The sequence below is a fragment of the Anomalospiza imberbis genome, chromosome 8, assembly GCF_031753505.1.
Source record: "Anomalospiza imberbis isolate Cuckoo-Finch-1a 21T00152 chromosome 8, ASM3175350v1, whole genome shotgun sequence".
Taxonomy (NCBI): domain Eukaryota; kingdom Metazoa; phylum Chordata; class Aves; order Passeriformes; family Viduidae; genus Anomalospiza; species Anomalospiza imberbis.
Window position 1 is genome coordinate 18,714,219 of NC_089688.1, and position 22,166 is coordinate 18,736,384.

The 22,166-nt window shown below is 41.9% G+C and overlaps 2 protein-coding genes across 4 annotated transcripts in view; one reads left to right on the forward strand and one right to left on the reverse strand.

Annotated features, from left to right (window-relative positions):
• Positions 1 to 3,524: 3,524 nt before the first annotated feature.
• On the forward strand, positions 3,525 to 7,781 carry LOC137478076 (interferon-induced protein with tetratricopeptide repeats 5-like). The gene is given in 3 exon segments (XM_068197610.1): positions 3,525 to 3,613; positions 3,615 to 3,650; positions 5,750 to 7,781. Coding segments are annotated over 3 exon segments (1,533 nt in total). The 5' UTR covers positions 3,525 to 3,551; the 3' UTR covers positions 7,185 to 7,781.
• Positions 7,782 to 11,770: 3,989 nt separating this feature from the next.
• Positions 11,771 to 22,166, reverse strand: part of SLC16A12 (solute carrier family 16 member 12) — a 28,827-nt gene continuing 18,431 nt past the window's right edge. For 2 of the 3 annotated variants that reach the window (XM_068197611.1, XM_068197612.1), the window contains exons 3-7: positions 20,653 to 20,756; positions 19,248 to 19,391; positions 16,256 to 16,847; positions 14,872 to 15,131; positions 11,771 to 13,710 (exon numbers count right to left, since the gene is read on the reverse strand). In XM_068197611.1, the coding sequence (XP_068053712.1) occupies positions 13,448 to 13,710; positions 14,872 to 15,131; positions 16,256 to 16,847; positions 19,248 to 19,391; positions 20,653 to 20,756 (1,363 nt within the window). In that variant the 3' untranslated portion in view covers positions 11,771 to 13,447. The remainder of the gene's footprint in view (positions 13,711 to 14,871; positions 15,132 to 16,255; positions 16,848 to 19,247; positions 19,392 to 20,652; positions 20,757 to 22,166) is intronic. The other variant, XM_068197613.1, reaches the window with a different exon arrangement.

The following is a 22,166-nucleotide window of genomic DNA, read 5'->3' on the forward strand; positions in this document are numbered from 1 at the left end:
CGGGGCCGGGCCGGGCCGGGCCGGGCCGGGCCGGGCGTGCCCCGCGGGCCGCAGCGCGGAGGGAGCGGCGGGGGCGGCGCTGCGGGGCCGGGCTCGGCCCACACGGCGCGGCCCTATCGGCGGTGCCGCCGCGGCGCGGCCTTGGACGCCGGGCTGGCGTGATTCAGCGTTTCCGCAGCAATACTGGGTGAACCCTCCCGCCCCCCGGGCTCCATTTCCAGAAGCCTTGCAGCCCACAGAACCGCGCCCGCGAATGTGCTTCCCTGCCCTCCTCGTATTCTGCATCTGCTCCGCCTCCGGAGCCCGCGCAGCGCCGCCCTGCCACGGGCCGCGTTGTGTTCCGCAGCGGGCTCCGTGCAGAAAGCGGCAGCGGCAGCAGCGAGGAGGGCGGCGGTGCCGCCTCGCCCGCCCGGCGCTCCCCGTGGCCGGAGCGAGCATCCCCGGCTGCCTCCGGTGCCGGACACCTGCGCCCCGGCACCGCCCGTCCTTCCAAAGCGCCCTACAGCGCCGACAGCAGCCGCTGCTGCTCTCACACACATCATCCATCCGTCGTCTCCGAGCACTGCCTAAACATATCCCACCGTATACAAGCAGGCTTCAGTTGCACGCAGGGTTACCATCACAGCTTCCTGCAAACCTGTGTCATTTTCACGCTCTGCGGTGACTGATTTGCAGGCACTGCATTGCACAGCTGAAATCTAGAGAAGCCTGTCTGTGGTCAGAGAATGTGTGACCGGGCTTGCAAAAACTTGGACCAAATTCGATCCTTTAAATAAATATTCTGTTACTCTGCCTATTACTATGGAGTAATATCCATAGAATAATACGGAAAACTGATACTAAATACGCAGTGCTAGAGCAAGAGGGTGTCAAGAACAGAAATGTTTCTGTTTATTTAGAAAGCATTAAGACTTTAATTGAAAAATCATAGAAGTTTTCATAGCATCCCCGTGTTTTGATATATGGATATGTCACTAGATACAGAGATACAATATGTTCCTTTGCATTCCTGGATGCTATTTCTTAAAACTGTTTGATTTTAAATAATTTGGGTGGGAGAATTATTGCTCAGTGATTCAGTTGAGATTTTTGTCAAATTAATTACAGGTTACTCTTCCCTGCCAAGGGAAGACCCAAATTATAAAATGCCACAATTGCTGCTGTCAAACATAGTAATTATATGTAATTAAATGGGAACCAGTATAAAATAGGCTATGTAAAGGGACCCTGTAATTTACTATGGTATAGTTAATTTACATTATTTTTAAAAAGGAAAACTGCATTTCAGGCAATTGTTTGGCTGACCTAATACTTCCAGGGGGAATTCTTTGTCAGCATGTATCCATTTCAGCTCCAAGGAGATATCCAGATTTGAATTTTCTCTCATAAAATGTGTAGATATGTTTGAAGACATTTCTTTTTCTTCTGGGTGTACATATCACTCCAGTAACCAAAGACTTTTTATTAAATATGAATGCATTTGTTGTTCCCAGCCCATTTCCGGACATGTTTTCCAAAGAGGTTCTGCATTTGCTGCTATGCAGTGCAGCTCTCCCTGAGAGCAGTCAGCCCAGCTACAGCTTGCTCTGAAGTGAAAGCAGCAGAGCTGTAGAAAGATTTCTGAATTTTCCTGTGCAGTGCCCAGCAAGTTACAGAGATGGCTGCAGAAAGGCTTTGCATAACTGTTCTCTTACTTGTTCTAATTTAAGCACTTTCCTGCATGTACTTTATTTAATAGGCATTTGTGTCAAACCATAGCATATAGATGCAATTAAATTAGTAAAAAATAAGGAAACTAGGGCAAATTTCTGCATTTCAGAAGGAAGATGCCTGCATTTTCCCACATGTACCAAGCAGTGTACATTTCAAGGAAATTGAAATTTAGAGGAAATTTACAGGAAAACATGCCTGGGACAGAAGCAGAGATAAGAAATGCATAGGTATTTAGTAGCATAGTAAATAATTTGTCTCCACATTTGGTTTTGGCACTGCAGTAACCTTTCAAACACTTTTTTTTTTCCTGTAACTACCTACAACCTTTATTTTCCATAAAATACAGCATTTGTGCATATTTGTGTAGCTACCCCAATCCTTTTCCTTCTCAATCCACTGCATCTTTTCATCACCTATCAAATATCTGGTTGCTAGAATCTTGAATGTTACTCAGAGTAGTAGCTGTACTAACCTTTATCTTGAGCTCTGAAACATCAGCTTCAACAGTCCTTAGACACACACACACACACACACACACAGACACACACACACACACAAGCAGACACTTAAATAAGACACAAGGGGGGGTGTTTGTGTCTTCCTGAGGCTCTCCAAATTCTTGTAGAAACCAGAAGTTCTAATATGTAAGACTGGTTTGTTGTTTCCTGTTTTTAAAGGAGGAAAAGGGTGGAAGAAGGAAAGGAGGGAAAAGAAGGGAAGAGGAAAAGAAGGGAAAAGAACAGTTACCAGGTACTTACATCTTTGCCATCATACTGAGGCTTGTGGTGTCTCCTTCCTCTCACCAGATCTAGTTTGAGTCATTTTTATAAGTTTGGTAAGACACTTATGTGTAGACCTTTCTTTTTCTTCCCTGGTCTGCAGCTTCAGGTTACATCTGAATTTCCTATATATAGTGCCATTTATTTATGTTACGATCTATTTCTTGGTTCTCTTTGTTACTCCCAAAGTCAAGTTTACAGAGCCAGGTCTGCATTTTTAATTTTTTTAAACTAAGCATCAATGAGTTGTGCACAGATGCTCCAGTCCCCAGGCCAATACCATCTCTGTTGCCATGTGTGTAGCCTGTAGCAGGCATTGCTCTTGCCAGCATCAGGCTGTAAGCTTTGCACTGGCTTTGCATGGCCTGGGGACTAAGGCTTGCCAGGTCTGCTCAGTTTGACCTTGTGCCAACATGTCTTCAGCTTTGTTTTGCTTGGCACACCTGTGACAGCAGTTTCTCAAACTGACTGCCTCTAATGTGATTTGTGAAAGGATAGTCATGGGTTTATGTAGAGAGCAGCAGCAAAATTTCCTGTAGATGGGATACTTAGTACTCTTAGACAATGGTGTAGGACAGAAAAACACAGGCCTGGTACAGCAGCAGAGACCTCCTGGTGTGGAGGCACAGGATGAAGGAGTGCAGAGAGGGGAGGTAAGGGTTGTTTGTGTGTGTGTGTTATGTGGGTGACACAACACCAGTAAAACGGGAGCCTACAGCATGGCACAGAATCGTGCAAAGATGCATCAGCAGAGGCACGAGGGGCAAATGACGCTTCCCTAGGCTGTGCATGATAACCAGGACAGACCCCACTAGCCTGAAATACTCTATTTATCATGGATGTCTCTGCCTTTGAATATAGTAAACGCTGGGAGCATTAGGAGCTGTTGCCACATTCTCCGCAACACAAAGTAATACATGGCACAGAGCCAGGCTGAAACAGAACAGCTTAGTGACTCAGTTTCAATTCCTCAGCTGCAGCCTGACTATTCTGCTTTGGCAAACCCAGAGAAAAGCGAAGTTTTAGTTTCTTTTTCTAAGTGATTACATCACAGGTCACATGAGGGCGGGACCAAATAAAATGAAAGCCATAACAGCAGTGGGCAGCACTGCTTTGGGGCTACCTGAAGACAAGTGAGCAGAGCAGGAAAACCATGAGGTAAGAAAGCAATCCGGTCTCTGAAAGATGTTTTTTTTTTCCTCTATGCCACAGGAAAAGAATGCTTACTATTTACATAAATGTAAGCAGTGAGGGACTCTGAGCATCTAAACAACAGAAAATATTTTACAGAATATTTAGAGAAGAATCAAAATAAAATAAGGATGCTCTTGAATGTTGTTGCCTCTCTAATGAGGTTCAGTCTCTGTGAGTAGGGCAGAAAGTCAGAAAAATTTTGTGCATACAGTGTGGGGATGAAATCCAGGCTGCAGCAGGTGTAGCCAAAGAGGTATAATCTGTCTCTCAGACCTGTGTTTGTGATTCCTCCTTGATTTGCTTCCTCATCATTTTGCAGTCTTTCCACTCAGTCCTTTTTTTACCCAAAAGATTTGATTGTGCACTTGAGCAGCATCACATGCTGTGTGCTACAGGCTGTTAGACCTGTTAGGAGTTACAGGAGGGACAGCAATGAAGTGTTTCTCAGAAAAGAAGATTTGACTGAGAAGCCTCAGTAATAGAATTGTGTGTCAATCCTTCGTTAATTAAGGGAAAGCACAGTGTGGACTAAAATGTAATCTCTGTGTTGTAAAAGTGTCCCCTTGATTGTGTGATAAAGGCCAATCTGTGCACCCACACAGGTGCAGCAGGTGAAACCCAAATAACACCCTGCCCTGGTGGCTCCCAGGCCCCATCTGGGAACAAAAAGCTGTTGAATGATGGAGAGGGATTGTCCTGATTTCATCTGTTATGGAGTTAATTTCTTCTCTGTAGCTGGTACAGTGTTTTGGTTTCCTTATGCCAATTATGTGTATAACACACTCACAATTTGTTTGTAGTTGTGTTTATCCTACTCAAGGACTTTTTTTTGTCTCATGCTTTGCCAGTGAGGAGGTGCAAAAAAAGCTGGAGGGGGCACACCTTGGGCAGGTGATCTGAACTGGCCAAAGGGATATTCCACACCAGAGAACATCATGCCCAGTATATAAAGTGAGGGAGTCACCTGGAAGGGGGCTGATTGGGGTGCAGGGACAGAGTCTGGCATCAGGCAACAGGTAGTGAGCAATTGTACTGTGCACCACTTGTTTTTCTTTGAGTTTTATTTTTTCCTTTTATCATAATTATTAATATTTACTATTACTATATTTTATTTTGTTTCAGTTATTAAAAATTATTAAATTCTGATCTTAACCTATAGTTTTTACTTTTGATTCTCCTCCCTGTTCCACCAGTGGGGGACAAGAGGAGATGAGTGAGCAGCAGCATCATGCTTAGCTGCGAGCTGGGCTTAAACCACACCAGGGTACAGGAGTATTAAGGACCAGTAGAATGTCACCAGGGTCTGGTTAATAAGGGTGTGTGAGTGTGTGTGTGTCTGGGGATGAGGCACTTGGGGAGAGAGAGAAGCTCCCTAATCAGCCACTAGACATCCAGAGCCAGCATCTGAGGAGCCACAGGGTTAGTGAGTGAGTGTGTGCTTTGCACCAGCAAGTGGAATGGGGTTGCATACTCATGGGCTGCACATCCAAGTGCCAGCAACTGGAGAGGCTGGTGAGATCTGGGACCCAATTCCTGCATATATTAACCATATCATCAGTATAACCATTGCATAAGAATGGTGCTATGATCGTACAAGGATTTTAAAATGCAGGAAATTCAAAATTAAATTCATAATACAAACCATAACATGTACAAAGGTTTAGGAAATGGACTAAATCACATTATTTATAGTTTAAGGGAATCTTATGTGATTACATCTTTTGGGTAGGCTTCAGCAATTGTTCCCAGCACAGGAAATATATTCCTGAGGCCCAAGGGTGTGCCACCTTTACTACAGAGACCAGCCTTCCATTTTAACATCCACAGCAACATCTGTTTCTGTGTAAGAGGTGCCATCATACACTGGCAAGAAGAATTACTAAAATCACTATTCAGCACTTTGGACCTAGGGCTCCCTACAGCTTTGGCTTGTTTGAAGTATTGTGGACTAAGGGCACCAAGTGAAGTATTGCCTGCCTTTAAAGTACATCGTGCATGGTTTAAAAACAAGATTAGCAAAAAGTAAATGGGGTATAAACAACTTTTTCTCTGATTTCTTCTAGTACCATTTCCAAGGATTCCTTGAAGATTTCCCTGTTGCAGTTAGAATGTCATTTTACATGGGCTTTGCTGAAGAAGCATGTAAGTCTTGAGGCTCTAGAGGAAACCATACTTGATCATATCAAGTTTTTGGTAGAATATGAGATTAGAGATTATAATATGCTTTCCTATGTAAATCACCTAAAGAATTCAAATGAGGAAGCCCTGGAAAACCTCAAAAAAGCTGAAGAAGCTATTAAAAAACGTCATCCAGATGAAATTGCCAGGAGAAGTCTTGTTACCTGGGGGAACTATGCCTGGATCTATTACCACATGCAGAGATATGAAGAAGCTCAAACTTACGTAAGCAAAGTGGAAAACAGCTGCAAAAAGCTTTCAACTACTGCTCATGGGAAGATTCAGCTTCCAGAGATCTACGCTGAGCAAGGATGGGCATTATTGCGTTTTGGGGGGAATTACTTCGAGAGGGCGAAGAATTGCTTTGAGAAAGCTATGGAGAGTAAGCCTGATAACCCAGATTTTAATGCTGGCTATGCTACAGCAATGTATCGCTTGGAAGGTAACGATCAGAAGTATGGTAGAGAGGTAAGGCCATGCCTCGAGGCCCTGAAGCGGGCAGTGGAACTGAATCCAAAGGACACTACTATAGCAGCATTATTTGCGTTAGAACTTCAGCGATTACATCGAGGTGATGAAGGGGAGAGGTACATTGAAGAAGGACTGCAGAAAACCCCTGACTTTCCTGTTTTCCTGCGACATGCTGCTAATTTTTACAGAAAGAAAGGAGAAGTGAACAAGGCAGTGGAGATTTTGAAGAAGGCCCTAGCACTGACACCAAAGTCTGTCGTTCTGCATCACCAACTAGGACTCTGCTACAAATTCAAGGCACTTCAATTGAAAAGGGAAAGACACTCACCTCAAGAGGAAATGGCAAATCTTACGCAGCTTGCCATTTTTCATTTTAAAACAGCGATTGACAAAAAGCCAGTATTTTTTTATGCCTATAGTGACCTAGCAAGCACATATGCAATAGGCAAGAGGTATGAAGAAGCAGAAGAGATATTTCAGAAAGTGCTTCAGAGAAATGATGTAGCCTGTCATGAAAAACAAGAAATCTACTTCAGTTATGCCCATTTTCAGCAGTTTCACATGAAGTCAGAATCAAAAGCCATTAAATATTACATAGAATGTCTGAAAATTGAAATAAATTCCTATGCAAGAGAAAGGTGCAGTGAAGCTGTGGAGACATTATTGAAACAGAAAATTGAGAGCGGTTTAGGAGATGCCACTGATATTGGTACACTTGGTCTCGTTCATAACCTAAATGGTAAGAAACAAGAAGCAATTGAATGCTATGAGAAAGCCATTGCTTTGGATCCCAACAATGAAGAATATCTGAATGCATTAGCTGAGCTACAACTTTCCATCTCAAGCTAAAGCTCACAAAAATCCTGTGTACCAAAAAATTGTCTACCCCAAACCAAGGAGGTTTTAACACTCTCAAAACTTTTTTTGTTGTTTGTTTTTCTTTTGAAGGTAGACATTATGACAAAACAGAATACAGATGGCATCATTTTCTACTTACAATATAGAAACTGCAGACAACGATTGTTGATTTGTTCATTCACTAACAGAGAGCATGCTTGGATACCTATATAATATATATTTATAACCAATCTAACTTAGTCTTCAGTGCTAACATGGGTATAAATGCTGTATTTAAGTGATGGTCTGTAGAACTTCTATGCTGAAATCAGATATTACCTTCTGCTTAGAAAAAGATAAGGTTATCATGTTGTTGTATTTTGTCTGTATACTTGAAGTGCATATTTATACACAAATAGAATTTTTTAAGCTTTTTTAAGTATTTCAAAAATATCTTTTGTAGAAGAAACTTCTGTTGAAGGCTTGTTCAGTTTACTATTTTGTATGTTGTTTAATTATGAAAAATAAACTCTGTTTAGCTAGTCCACTGGAAAGCTTACAAAATGTGTATTATTGTTGTGAGCTTTTAAAGTCTGTTGAATCTATAAACTGTTGCTTCTGGGTATCTCTCTGATGACCAGCCTTCATGTTAGTAGAATGGACAACAGCAAACATCTGGAGAGGAAGGAAGGACACTCTTTGAGATGCCCAAGAGATGGTTGTGGCCACGCTAGTCAAAAAAGCCAGGGACAGCAAACACACACAAGAAATGCCCTGAAATGGACATGGTGGGGAGAGCACAACCAGAGCACAGTTGGGTGAGCGCCACAGAGCAGGGCAGGGGAACATAAGGGGTGTGTGGAAAAAGGAGTGGGTGCCTGAAGCAGCACTTCAACAAGTCCCAGAAAGCAACCTGTGCTTTTGAGGACTGGAGCACACTTGCAAAAAAGCTAATGAAGAAAGGCAAATGATGGGTCTTTGTTTGGAGATCCAAAGGCTGTTTTTGGCTCCCAAGAAGGTCCACGGACAAAGACAGAACGGGGTGGAGGGCACAGGGTTAAATATGGGAAAAAAGGGGTGGATCTGAGGGCCAAGGACCAATGGGAACAGGGAAAAGTGGTGCAGGGGAGGGGCAGCAAACTCGGGGAACAGGGGCAGAACACTGCAGCAAACCAAGGCCTATAGGGATTGAGAAAGGGGAGAAGATTCTAGGGGATGTACATAAATGGTGAACAGGGGCTGAATGGGGGTGGAACTGGGAGAACCAGTGAAACTCAGAACATTAACATGTGCCTGCAGAGGCCCATGGGAGGGAGGCTTTTCTCACCCTAACCCTAGAGGGGTGTTTCTCCTACTTGTTTCTGCTCTTCCTAGGTTCACATACTATTGCTTTCGTGGTAGGATTTTGGGCCTCCACAGGTGCCCATAGGGTCTACGTGGTTGGAAGAAAGTGCTGAAATGCCAAAAGTCTGCAGCTGTCCAATTAAATTTCAATATTTTTTTGTAGTATTCTGTTCTAAATAGCAACAGCAAACTGGCGACAGAGCCCATCAAGAAGGATGTGCACTTTAGTTTCTAGCCATCCTGGAGCATTCCTGCACCCACAACAGCACCCCCATACAGACAGGATGACAAGCCATGGAGTGCAAAACACCAATGCCAGATCAAAGAAATAACAATAAACCTATTTCTTAGCTCTCCTTCAGAGAATCTTTCATAACACGAGCAAAAGCAATCAAGTGTACATAATTGCAAACAACCTCTTCCTAAGAACTAGCTGGAGTAAAATCCACCCTAGTTTCCCAGCCACCTGCCAGCTTCTCTCTTAGATACAAAGGCAACCCTACCTAGGAAAGGAGCGGTGGGGAGGGAGAACAGGAAGGACTGGGAACAGTTCTGACAGACCACTACTGAAAGCTGGTTGGAACAACAGTGGGGGCAAAGTCAGGAACTGGTGACACAACGCTGGTGTGCCCAGCTATGGGGACAAAATGTCTGTTAGATGACCTCACTGCCTTTGTAAATCTTGAGGGCTTCTAAGCTCAGCATCAGTGCTATCTAAACTCCACTAAGCACACAGAGGGTGGAGGGCAGGGAAGAATTTGAGGAAGAGGTGGTGCAAGCCACCTCTTGGTGGTGACACATCCATTCTCCCCTCTACACTGCCACCAGGACATCTCCTGAAAAAAGAACCTTGAAGAAATAAGGATAAGCTACAAATTATTTTGGAAAAAAAAATGTGAGCCTGAATTTTTATGAAGAGTCATAGCAGCTCGATATGCACAGTGAAGAAACTGTGAGGCACAGTAATGCAAAATGTGTATTTGTTGTGCCTCACCTTCTTTGCACTCTGCAGGACTGCTCTGGACCACAGGTGCCTGGGGATGCTCCCAGATATCCATCCTTCTGGATTTTGCATGTCTTATAAATGAGGAAAAACGTTATTTCCCACAGGGTGGTGCTGCTGCATTGCCTGCATGCTAACATGGGGAGCAGGTTGAGTTGGAACTTTGGGAGGTAGAGAAAATAAAACACACATTTTGGAGAAATATGTGGGTTTTTTGGGCAAAACTAGAACTACACAGAGGATGAACATACCTGTTAATTAATTCACACCCAAATATGAATACATCACTGAAGCTGATGCTAGCAGTGCAGGGAAAAAATGAGTGAAAACAACCCTTCAGGAAGTATTAATCTATGACTCACAAGCACCTTCCAAAGTATATGGAAAATTTTACTGAAATATACCAAAATAATCACTAAGAAGGTATTATTTATTGAGGCAAACTAAGCACTTTGCTATGCTGGCCATGAAGTTGTTAAACAAGCTCTTCCTTCTGACATAAATTTGTAACAAATTACAAAGCAATAATGTGTGGCAATGTAAAATACATTCACCATATAGTAACACAGCCTTTATCTTTCAGGAGATAAATTATTATCCAAGCTGACAGGAATGTTTCAGGAATACTTTCTCTGAAAAAAGAGTTATTTTTCAGCAGAAGGTACTTGACTTTTCCAATGCTGTTTTCACACAACTTTCCAAGGTACAATTTATTAAATTTTCCAGATTATCACTAGAATATAAATAATTTCAAAATAATTATTATTTCCCCATTTCAAACTTCATGGAATGGAGACACATGGGATAACTTCAGCAGCTATAAGCAATTTCACTTACTTACACTGAACTTCTATCCACTGCACAGAACACAGCATAATCCCAGGTAGGATCCATCTGAGGTAGAATCTGTGTTGGACAGATGTTACCCCAAGCCAAGTCCCACCACGCTGTCCTGGGAAGCTGGACAGGCTCAGCAGTGCAGTGCTCCAGCTGAGAGCCGAGCTCATATCCATCAATGTTTGTGTCCATCAGGGCTGGTGGGAACATAGAATTACAGGATCATTAAGGGTGGAAAAGACCCCTAAATCCTCAAACATGCAGTGTCCATCTGGCAAATGGTTCACAGCTAGCTCAGGTATCTTGATTTATTCTCATACTAGGCCATGCCAGGAAATGTCCTTTATGGAGGACAGCCTGAATATTATGATCTCTGAAAAAAAATATTGCCGATACCATAAATCATTCTTTAAAACTACTGTGAGCCAGAGAGTTCTATAACATGTTGCCTGAAATATTTCACGTGGCAGGATGAAGGTGATCTGTTTAGCCTGGGTTCTGTGGAGCAGGAGCTAGAAGTTTGGCCTGAGGCTTCACCAGCCTGGATTGTATTCCCATTTCTTCCACTTGCAGGTCATCTCCTGCTATGGTTCTTTCCTTCTGTTTCTTAGTGGGAGCATTCATTACAGGGCTGATATTTCACAGTGTGCTCTATACACAGAAGTCTTTATTGCAGTATATAAGCTTTTCTCCATGGACTTAAGGCAGAGCAGAAACAGTATTGGAAAGCCCTGAAAGAATTTTACCATTTTCTACAAAAGGTCTGTGGATAAAACCAGTTGAATGTTTGCTGCTAAATAAGATATTTAAAACAATAAGTACTGCTTAAAAACCATAAAGGGAAAAAGCCTATGAAAAAAAAGTTGAAATAATAAAAAAATGCTAATCATGTATTACACAGTATAATTTACTATGATAAAAATGCATATAGCATTATTCCAACAGGGTTTTACAATATGCAGTTCTGACATGAACAACAGGTAACATGTTGTGATGTGGTAAAAAAAGTAATTAAATTTTTGTAAATTTATTTACAGTGGTAATTTATAACTTGTTAAAAAATTATATTTTTGGTTGACCACACTATTCTCTACTTTTAAAAATATTATTGTATTAATATCTAAACCATTGTCTTCATCAGTACTAATTAATAAAACTAATTAAATTTTTTTCCAAATATGCATATCTTTCCTAACTCATTAAGAAACACCCATGGATAATTTTTGGCTTTTTTTCGAATATATGTTCAAAACTAAACTGGGGACGAAGACTCAATTTTCATGCATAGCTGGAGAAAAGTTGTGTCATTGGTTTTAAGAAGATTTTGCACTGCTCTTGCTTTTTCTATGGTCTGTGCACATAGATTATGCTACTGGCTCTGACTACATTCCTGAAGCAGGACAGCAAGAAAGGCTTCATTTAAACACAAACAATTTTAATATGTTATATTTGAAATACACTTGGAAAATAAAACTACTTGATACACATGCTATTCATATATATATGTGTGTGTGTATATATAAATACATTATACTCCTATGGCTGTACTCTTGGTCTAAATCAAACTGATGAACATCAGTCTATGTTGCTTTCACTTCCAAGGCACAGGGTGGAAAAGGACACCATGAGCAGCCACTGAACACACTGCAGACTAACGAAACTACTAGTTCAATGTAAGTGAAAATTGCTTGGACTCTGATCAATTTGTAAATGAACAGAATACAGCTTGATACAGTATTAAAACACTGAAACTATTTGTATTGTGGAATGTGAAGTTTTCCATTGCTGACAATGTTTTAACTCTGGAAATATAGAAAATCACAGTATTTATTAGACCATCACATCAGTAAGTTACTCCAAGAGCTACATTCACTCCCTAGCGCCTTTGAAGCAGCCAACTGGAACATATTCCTCACACAAGCAGTAGGAAGCTGTTAGCAAGTCACAGCTCTTGTGCTCTGGCCATCAAGGAAAAGTGACCTGACAGCTCTTCAGATGGTACAAGTGAGCAATTGGCACCACCTGAAGACGCAGCTTCTGGGTCTGAAAAGAGACGGACTTGCCACTGCAATACACAGAAACAATTCTGCCAACATCCTCTCCACAATCAGCCTGTGGGATGGGCAGTTTCTCAGCCATCTGGTTGCACAAACTCTAAAGTTCTCTAATAGGTGCTGATTTTACAGGAGGAAGAGGCTCTGTGTTTGAAAACACAGGCGCCTCACTGGTCTCTTGGGCTGCCTTTGGGCTTCTTCCAATGCATGCAGTTAAAGCACATTTGTCTATCAGCATGCCTGGTCCCATGGTACAAATTTACTCCTCTTCAGATATGTAGAGCCACCACAGCACATTTTCCACCCTCCAAGACAAGGATCAGCTGAAAGATCATACCCAGAATGTCAGTGTTTAGAAGTTCAAGTTTTAAAGGTATCCAGAAGAAAAAAGAAAAAAAGTAAAATTTGATATAGAGTGTGTGGGAAAGCAGATGTAAAACCATATTTGAAATGAAATTGCAATGTATGTACAAAGTTCAGGCACATTGTAAAAATTAAAGCTGCTCCAGAGATACTTTCAGCATAAATCAGTTTCCTGCCAGATTTTCTAAGGAAAAAAAAAAAAAAAAAAGCAAAATAAAACAAAAGCAAAAGAAACAGATGACTTTGGGATCTGAAACACTCATTTGCAAAGAGTTTCATGCAGACTGATAAATGCAGAGATTTTTTTCATGGTGTGTGTAATTAGTCCATTGAAACACACTAGACCACAAAATGAAAAAGCTTGTGTCATTAGCATTTTTAAATGTAAATCTTATTGTTCAGTTTTGGTGACTGATCCCTGTGAAGTCAGCATTGCATTTCAAATAAATCTGTGAACTCTTGTATCTACAAACTCTATTTTCAGTCTAGCTTTCTTCTACTACTGCATTAACTTGGCATTACTGTTGCTGTATGTAGATTTAAGCCAACTAAAACACAACAGAACAATCTAATTGAGAGAGGTCTTGTTTCACAGGGGAAGTATCTCCAACAGTGTAACACCACTGAGCCACGTCTGTCTCAGGCTGTGCCCTACTGAATCTCAACAGCCCCTGTCACCTGTTGCTGAAGCTGTTTGTATCCACAGCCAAAAATTCAACATCCCTTTGGTCTAATTCTGCTGTGACAGAATAAGCTATTGCTCCGTTTGTCCAGATGTGCTGTTTCAAGGCTGTGTTACCAGTGAGGGATGGCAAATGTGTTCTTTTGATTTTCTTTGCTAGTCTTGCAAAGCACAATAGTGCTGAACTAAATATCATAGAAAATCCACACAGGAGAAATGATGCAGTATAGCTGCCAGTTGTGTCCACAAGCCAACCTGTAGGGGAAAAAAATTTTTTTAGAGGTCCACCAGTATTCTCATGGATAATTTACAAATCCTGTTACCCAGTTATAAACTTCTGGAGTTATCACATATAAATACAATCAAAAAATACGGATTTACATCACCATCACGATACTTTTACATCCTGGGGCAGAGAGGGATTTATTCTCAGCAGGCAAATAATATCTTTATAGCCTTTTGTTTGGAGGTCAAATCCACAAGAAAAGGCAGAGCAGTCATCACCACACTACTAAATAAACATCATCCAACTGCCTGGATTTAACTGGCAGTCTTTAGAAGGCTTAGAGAGCTCTAAGATCTAATGCAGAAACATTTATTAAGCTATGGCCAAGTTCATGCTTCACTCAAAACAATTATATTTGTCAATAATTTTTGCTATGGAAAATTAAATTAAAAGCTTAATGAGCAGTGATTAATTGGGAATTGATGTAAACATCAGACAAAATATGCAAGATATATATACTTGGTTTTTGAAAAAGATCTCAGACCTTCCACAGTACTAAAAATTGTGTCAAGTGCTTTCTAAAGAATAATAAGGGTACAGCTCTCATCCTTACTTCACTATGAAGGTACGGATGGGAAAAATAATGGTTAGATATTACAGGGATGAGTTTATGACCAAACAGGAGTGGAGCTGACTCACCCACCTGTTCAAAGAAATGTAGAGACTAAACAAAAAAAGAACAAAAAAGATCAACAACAAAAAAAAACCCACCAAAAAAAACCCCAAAAAACCAACAAAAAAAAAACCAACCAAAAAGCCCAACTTGGAATTAAACTCTCTTTAGAGAGATTCAGATTTTACAAAATCATGTAATTTCACAGTGAAATCTTTTACTCCTTCTACTTGCACAGTTTCTAAACTACGTGAAGTGGTGATGTAGCAGCTCTTAGAAACCCATTTCATACCGGTTTGTTTTTTAAATTTCATCTCACTCTATATGTAGAAATTTTCCCACCAAGACCAGGATGGGAGATCTAGACTTATGAATGTCCAGGTGTGTTATTCCTTTACCCAGAGGCTGGCTTCACATTCACTGTGCATTTGCTATCCTTCCTCCCCTTTTACATCACAGAAATAGCTAAGTTTGAAGTACTGATAAGGTTGTAGGAAAGTCATTTGGCAAAACTGACCTGCCACAGGTGGGCTTACTAGATATGGTATGGCATGAAGAAAATACACAACACCCAGTGCTGATGATAACAAAGGAGTTCCCACTACATCTGCTGTCACAACAGGGATCAGCGTTACATAGGCTCCATCGAAGTAGCCAAAGGTAAATGAGAAAGGCACAAGCAAGGGGAAGCTTTGGAGAACTGGCAGGAAAAGACACGAGAGGCCATCCATTCCCACAGCAAAGAGGTAGCAAAAGTACCGATGTTTCTTCAGGCACCTGCAAATTCCAAAACAGAGAAGAAAAATATTATCATTGAAACCAGCATTTCATCTTCTAGGCCCTGGCATGCAGTGCTTCAGACTCTCTCTCTTTTCTATAGCTCAAATTTAAGTCAATTGCCATACACAAGCCTTCACTCGGCAGATGAGCCCAGGTCAGGAAAGTTGCCCACCTAGAGCTGCAGAAACATCAGGCCAGCAGCAACTGTGCTGCCTGCAGTGTTCTTCAGGATGTTCCTAGTGACAGAACGCTGCTGCCAGGATTTTGCAGTCCCCTGAAGTTTCAATGTTCAAAGCAGTATTTCATTGGGCTTTACATCCCAGCTCAGCAAGGTGCTCCCAGTATTATGCATAAAATATTGCAGTATACCTCTCTTACCTGTCACCTTTCCTGTCAGCCCTTAAATGTGAGTTAATGTCAGCTGAGATGGCAATTCCCTTCCTTCCTGCTCCACAAAAACAGTAATTGATTTTTCCCACAAACTAAATAAGTGCAAAGAATGCATCCAAATTAGAATGCATCCAAAGAATGCATCCAAATTAGAATGCAAAGAATGCATCCAAATTAGAATCCAAATCCTTGCTAATTTGGCCAGTATCTACTGATGCTACAGATTCTGTACACTGACATTTGGCGTGAGCTGAGTTCACAAAGCATGGTGAGTTCTTATATACTGGAAAATGTATAACAATTTTCAGTTAGTCCTTCCTAGCATTTGCCTAACAATATTGGGCCAGACCCTGGACCCTCTTTCATAACTTCTGTGCCTCCCCAGCAGCACAAAAGAGATGGAAAGGCAGAGGAAACAGGCTGAAATCCCCTCGGAAATAGATACGGAGAATCACGCTAAGGCAAGGGGCTACATTTCTGCAATCAAACATACAAACACCTCATTTTTTTCAGGAAAAAAGATATTAAACCAGCAGAATTGAACAAACTCAGAAGAGACAAAAAGATTAAACAGCAAGCATTCTTGAAAGTTAGAGTGTGTTGTTGGGGGGTTTTAAGTTACACATGCTACGGAAAGAATACATAATGTTGACTTTTATATGTGTTATACCTTGCTTGTATCCAGCCTCCCACCAGCTAAAGTTTACACTTGATCAGCCAGAAGCCCTTACCTTCTGTCTGTGAGCCATCCAAAGGTGATATTACCAATGATGTCTATGACACCAAGTATGGACATGAGGAAGGCAGCCTGGTGATGACTCACTCCAACACTCAAAGCATAAGGCACTAGGTAGACAAAAAGAGGGCTGCAGCCATATGCCATAAATAAAATTGACACCGCCAGCACCATGAAGCCTGGCATCAGCAAGAAGTCATATTCCTTCCATGAACAGTAGCACAAACATTCATGAGGCCATAATTTGATTAAAGGTGAACAGATGGACATTCGCTTTAAGTCTTGTTTCTCTGTTTCAGGGACATAATTCTGTTCAGGCAACTCAGAAGCAGTTTTACAATCCTCCTTAAGAGAAATAGGCCGCATCAAGGCACCACAGACACAGAGGTTTAAAACAAAACCTCCCAGGATGAGCAAAGCTCCTCGCCAGGAAAACTGCTCAATTAAGAGCTGGACCACAGGGGCCAGGATGAAGGTACCAATTCCACTTCCTGACATGGCTATTCCATACGCCAGTGCTTTCCTTTTGTTGAAGTATTTGCCCACCATCGCAATGGCTGGAGAATAACAAAGTGCAAATCCAAGTCCTAGAAGAGAAAGCAAAGTGCAGATGGCTTAACACTAAGCATGACATATGGAACACATTAAAGCAAACCACATAATGTATTTTCATTAGTACAAATGAATAGAAAGCTTTTTCTGATTCTGTATCACGCAGCCCAGTCTGAGTGTGATGAGAAACTAGGATGATGTATTTCTTCCACTAGCAGGGTCACTGACTTGACAAACCTTATGACCACTAATCCACAATAATAAGACTCAGACAGAAGTGATGGGGTTCACTTCATAACAAGAACAATGATGATCACTAAACATGACAGAACTGGTGTGCCAGCCTCTCTTGCATACAAGATGAGGTCTTCCCCTAGGGTCTGCACCAATGCTGGCACTGGACACCCTGTCCTGATGAGGCACCACTTTGTGTTTGGGTCTGTTGCAAACCTGAACATTAATTTTCAGGTCTCTGAAACACAGTACAAAGAGCTTGTCTCTGTTACTAATATTCTACAAAAAACCTCTCTTGGTCCACTAAACAAACTCCTTGCAACAGCTGCTTGGAGTCCTGACCATTTTAAATCCCTGTCTACAAGTAAAGAGGGGAGGAAAGCCTCACAAAGCCAGATCCGGTTGAGTAAACAAATAAGATTCATCTCTTGGATGGAGAAAAATATTGTGGTCTCTGCTGCAGAACCAGAGAGCAGGTTTTAATCATCAAGTGGTTGCCCTAACACTAAAATATGTATTTCTGAATCAGTAATAGAAATTAGTTCCTGACTAGGGTTTTGGAGCATGTCCCACATTGAGGGTAAAATAGTCCCCAGTGCCTTTGGCAGAACTTGCTGGTAGAGGATAAAACAGTCCCCAGTGCCGTAACCGGCTTGCCACATCCTCCTCAAAGGCCACACTGTGTGGGTCAGGCACTAAACCTGCCAGGATGGAATAAGAGGATTAGAGGGGCTCTGGGCAGCGGGTGCCCAGTCTGGCAGCTGTCAGGAGGCGAGGGGACAAGCAGGGCACAGAGCTGGGGTTGGACCTGTACAGGCAGCAGAGCCAGCAGAGCAGCCCTGAGCTAGACATCATCACTCAAGAGCTATGAAAATCATGCTTTATTAGGCATACACACCATTTATTTTTCAGTGAGTAGGCAAGGGGAAATAGGTCTCAAAAAAGCCAACAAATGTCCTGTGAAAAGTGGAAAGTTTAGGGCTGAAAACATTTTCATGCCTCTTAGAAGGAACTCTGCTACTTATTGACACTCCCCAATCTCACCTCTGCTTCACTCTTTGGTTTCAAGTCCTGCTGCTTCTATGGATTTAGACATTCACTTGTTGTGGTCCCATTTGAGTTGGGGGCACCACATCTAGCCTTTACCAACAGTTCACCTCTCTGTTAATCAGTCCCCACAGGCTAAAAGTTCACTGCTTGTAATGAACTTGGCTCTTTACTACTCCATGTACAAGTTATAACTGCCTTTCCACCTTGGTATTCACAGCAGCTCCCACTAAGGTAGCCTCAGAGGTGTTAGCATGGTTTGTAGCACAGACCCTCGAGTTACAAGAAGCCTTTTTATTTGTTATGAACACATTTTGTCAAAGATTAACATTGCAATACAGGAGCAGCATGCGCTAAAATAAGGATTTTTTTTTTTCTTAACAAATAAGCTGTTGGCAGCATGTGAACTGCAGTAATTCCACCAACTCGTTACTAAACTCCAGGGGACCAAGTACAAGGTCTTATATCACCGTGGCTACCAGGTCAGTATTAATGAGGAAGGAATGTCAGTGTGATCACGGGCCTCTCTCAAGTTCCTCTGTGCACAACAAACACAGGCAGATAGGACAGAGCAAAGATTTGTTTTCACCGTACCTGAGCAAAAATGGAGGAGCTGCTACAGCAAGACTACCAACCAGCATTTTTTTTGCTGTTCAACTGGAATGTAATGCAGACAAAAGTAAGGCATACAGCTGAGGTGCCTGGTATTCACCAAGAGCTCCTCTATCTCTTGCTTTCATTTATGTTTTGGTTTAAACTTTTTTCCCAAATATGCAAATATATTAGGGAAATTTAGAACTTCTGCCATAACAAACTCCTCCCAAATCCCAGACAAAACAGGGAAACCTTTTCATGTATACCAACTGCAACAGCAGTCCTTCCTGACCTCCCATAATTTCAGAACTTTATCGACAGTCCTCTCTCTAACAGAAGGTAAGAGTTGCTTTTGCAGGGTGCTGCTTTTGTGTGATACAAGATCAGTCAGTGCTGGAGCTCTCGCTGGCACAGAATCTTGTCTACAATCATGGGAACAGGTCTGAGTATCTCTATTTGATGAGTGCAGTGTCAATATGACAGGGAGGAGAGATCACCCATCATTTTTAGTGTTCCTGTCTTGTGTTCTGGCAGCAACAAAGGGGCTGAATGCATCCTACCTGTGAGGACTCCTAATGATAAGTAGAGATGTTCCAGACTGGTGGCGAATGAGCTCAAAATTAGTCCAGTAGATGCAAGCAGCCCTCCTAGCATGATACCAACTTGGCAGGATACACGATTACTGATTAAACTCCCAAGCGGGGCTTCGAAGAAACAAATAAAGCTGGTAGTTAATGGCAGGTCCTTACACACAGTTCACTGCAACAGTTATAAAAGAAAAGGAAGCAGGAGGAAGAAGGAGAAAATGGTATGTGCAGCTAAAGGGTGGTCTTCCAACATAACCCTGTCACAATGGCATGAGCACCAAATATAAAGAAAAAAACTTCTAAAAGTAATTCTCCTGAAAGTCAGCATAAACCTGACATTTACAGTAGCTTTCTCAGCAGCCATTTCTGTAGCTCAGAGTCATTATGGAACACAACTAATCTGCATTGTCAAGGGGTCAAGACAGGCCACAGGAACAGCCCACACTGTTCATTACTCCATGCTTACAACACTCAGACTTCTCCCCACCTGGAATTTGTACTTCAGCCCTCAGTAACTTTAGGTGTCCTTCCTCACAACTCCCTGGCCTTGTGGGCTCTGGGTTAGACCCAAACAGGAGAGGTCTCACATCTTTTGGACAATCTCTAGGGCTGCTGCCCTTCTCCTGCACTTCTCCCAACACTGATGTCTTCCAGATCACCCTGCTTCTACCATGGGATGTCATCACCAACCCCCTCCCCTTCTACTACCTTCAATGCCAGGGCAAGGTTACCCTTATTTCTCTCTTTTCCCCAAGATATAACTGGGCTGTCACAGGTGAGTTGTTGCATCTCATTCTAGCTGTGCCCCTCTGTCTTTCTAGCAATTCTTAAGGATTAACCTCTTCTACAGGACTAGGGCATGGATTTTCACCAAGCTGTACAGCTTTAAAGCAAACCCATGAGAAATTCACTACAACTGCTATGTTGATGCACATGATTTTTAATAATAGCAAATTTTCTTTTAAGAGAGAAGCCTATTTGTAAATATACACTTTTGATAAAAGGAGGATGGTTGTGACTTGATCTGGAGGCAAGATGTACATCCTGTGCTACATCTCAAATACAACTCCAATCAAAAGGCAAAAGAAACAATTGCTCAGTTAAACGCTCTCAAACATGAGGTGTCCCAATAGACCTCAACAAAAGTACATTTCTGAAAAATTAGATCACTTCACAAAACAAAGTTCTGCTTCTTTTCTTTAGTATGAAGACACTCCCTTGCACAACTGTGTTGGGGGAAGCAGCTTGGATATACCATACCCCAGAGATCCCACAGTATCACTCTTTCCCAGCGGACTCCACCAACTTGTAAGCATGCTAGAAACAGATGGAGCTGATGCAAAAGTAGCCACATTACTCTTAAAAGGGTAATACACACCACAAAGCATTGTAGCACAGTCAACAATGGAGTGGATCCAAGCCGTTCTGGCATAATCCTGCCTGAAGTATGCCTGAAACTCCACAAAAAAAATGGAGATGCACCTAGGACAGAAAACATAAACACCAGTCTGTTAAACATGGAATATTTGCCTCACTATTTGCCTCACGGAAAACACTGTTCTCACTCTTCAGGTATAAAAAGTATCCACTTGAAGGTCCTCTCCAGCTCCCGGGTAAATCAAAATTGTGGTCGTGAACATTATAATATCACATGTTTCTTGCTGGGATATCTGCTGCTAGAGTTTTTATGACTCACAGTATTTTGAACTAAAAGGAAATTTAAATGCTAATTCTCCCCAGCAACTTATAGTCAATATGATGATGTTGCTTCCCTGGCACACAAAGCCCTGGCTTCACAGTTCTTCACTGACCTTGTTGCTCACTATCCCACACCCACACAAACTGTGAGGGTAGGGTCAATATAATACCTACAGAGCAAACCCCACCTGCAGCTATGTGTTCATGAACGGACAAGTGCAAAGGAACTCCTCTCAAACAGAGAATCAAAACACAGCAGGAGCCTGTGGACCTTCCAGCAGTTTAATAAAGTGCTTCCAGGAGAGGTTACTTTGCTCAACTTGACAAGTGTTACTGTTCCCTGCAGAGGAACAGATTAAAAGGCTGCATAACTTATTTCTCTTTTCTGGATCAACCAGAGATGCGTTTCCCCCCTCTCTTTCCCAAATGAGTGAATGACCACTTTCTTCAGCTTTTTTTCTTGCACATACTTCACTCTTCTAAATAGTCTGATGTGTGCCAGCCATTAGATGATTTTCTGGATGTAACACATTGCACACACAAACAAGGAATTAAATCCACTAGGAAATATCTGCTATTCTTATGGAATTGGTACATTTGTATGTATTAACTAACACTGTATAAGTGTTTCTATCCCCTTCTGTGCTGTTGACTCCAAGACCTTAGATCCCTAAAGATCCCTAAATATCCCTAAATCTGGGAGCTTTATTTTAAAAGAAATAAGAACTTTAGGTAGGAAACACTGTATTTACATTATACTGACTATCCAACAAGACACTCAGTTTTCCTCACTTACCAGGGTGCATATCTCTCTGCTTAATATAGCTAAATTGTCCATGTTCACACATACCAGGCTCATCTTTCTCCAGTCGACATCAAAGTCACTGTGAAAGCAACCTCATCCCAGATTGCTTTATGTTTATATGAGGCAGCAGTCTAGTCCTGTTCTATTTTGAGAAAATATTTTCTGCATATTTTGGATACCAGAAGGGTGCAGAGAGGGGTCTCTTCTCTAGGGCTTGGACCTTCTCAGGCAGGACAGTACCTGAAATGCTTGCAGTAGGAGAAGGGGGTATTTACATGATTTTCATATTGACTCAGGAGTCACGCAAATTCACTGGGACTGACAAAAATGAGCATGGCTGTGGGGTCAGAGGGACACAGTGAACCCAAAGCGACCCTACGTGATTCCTC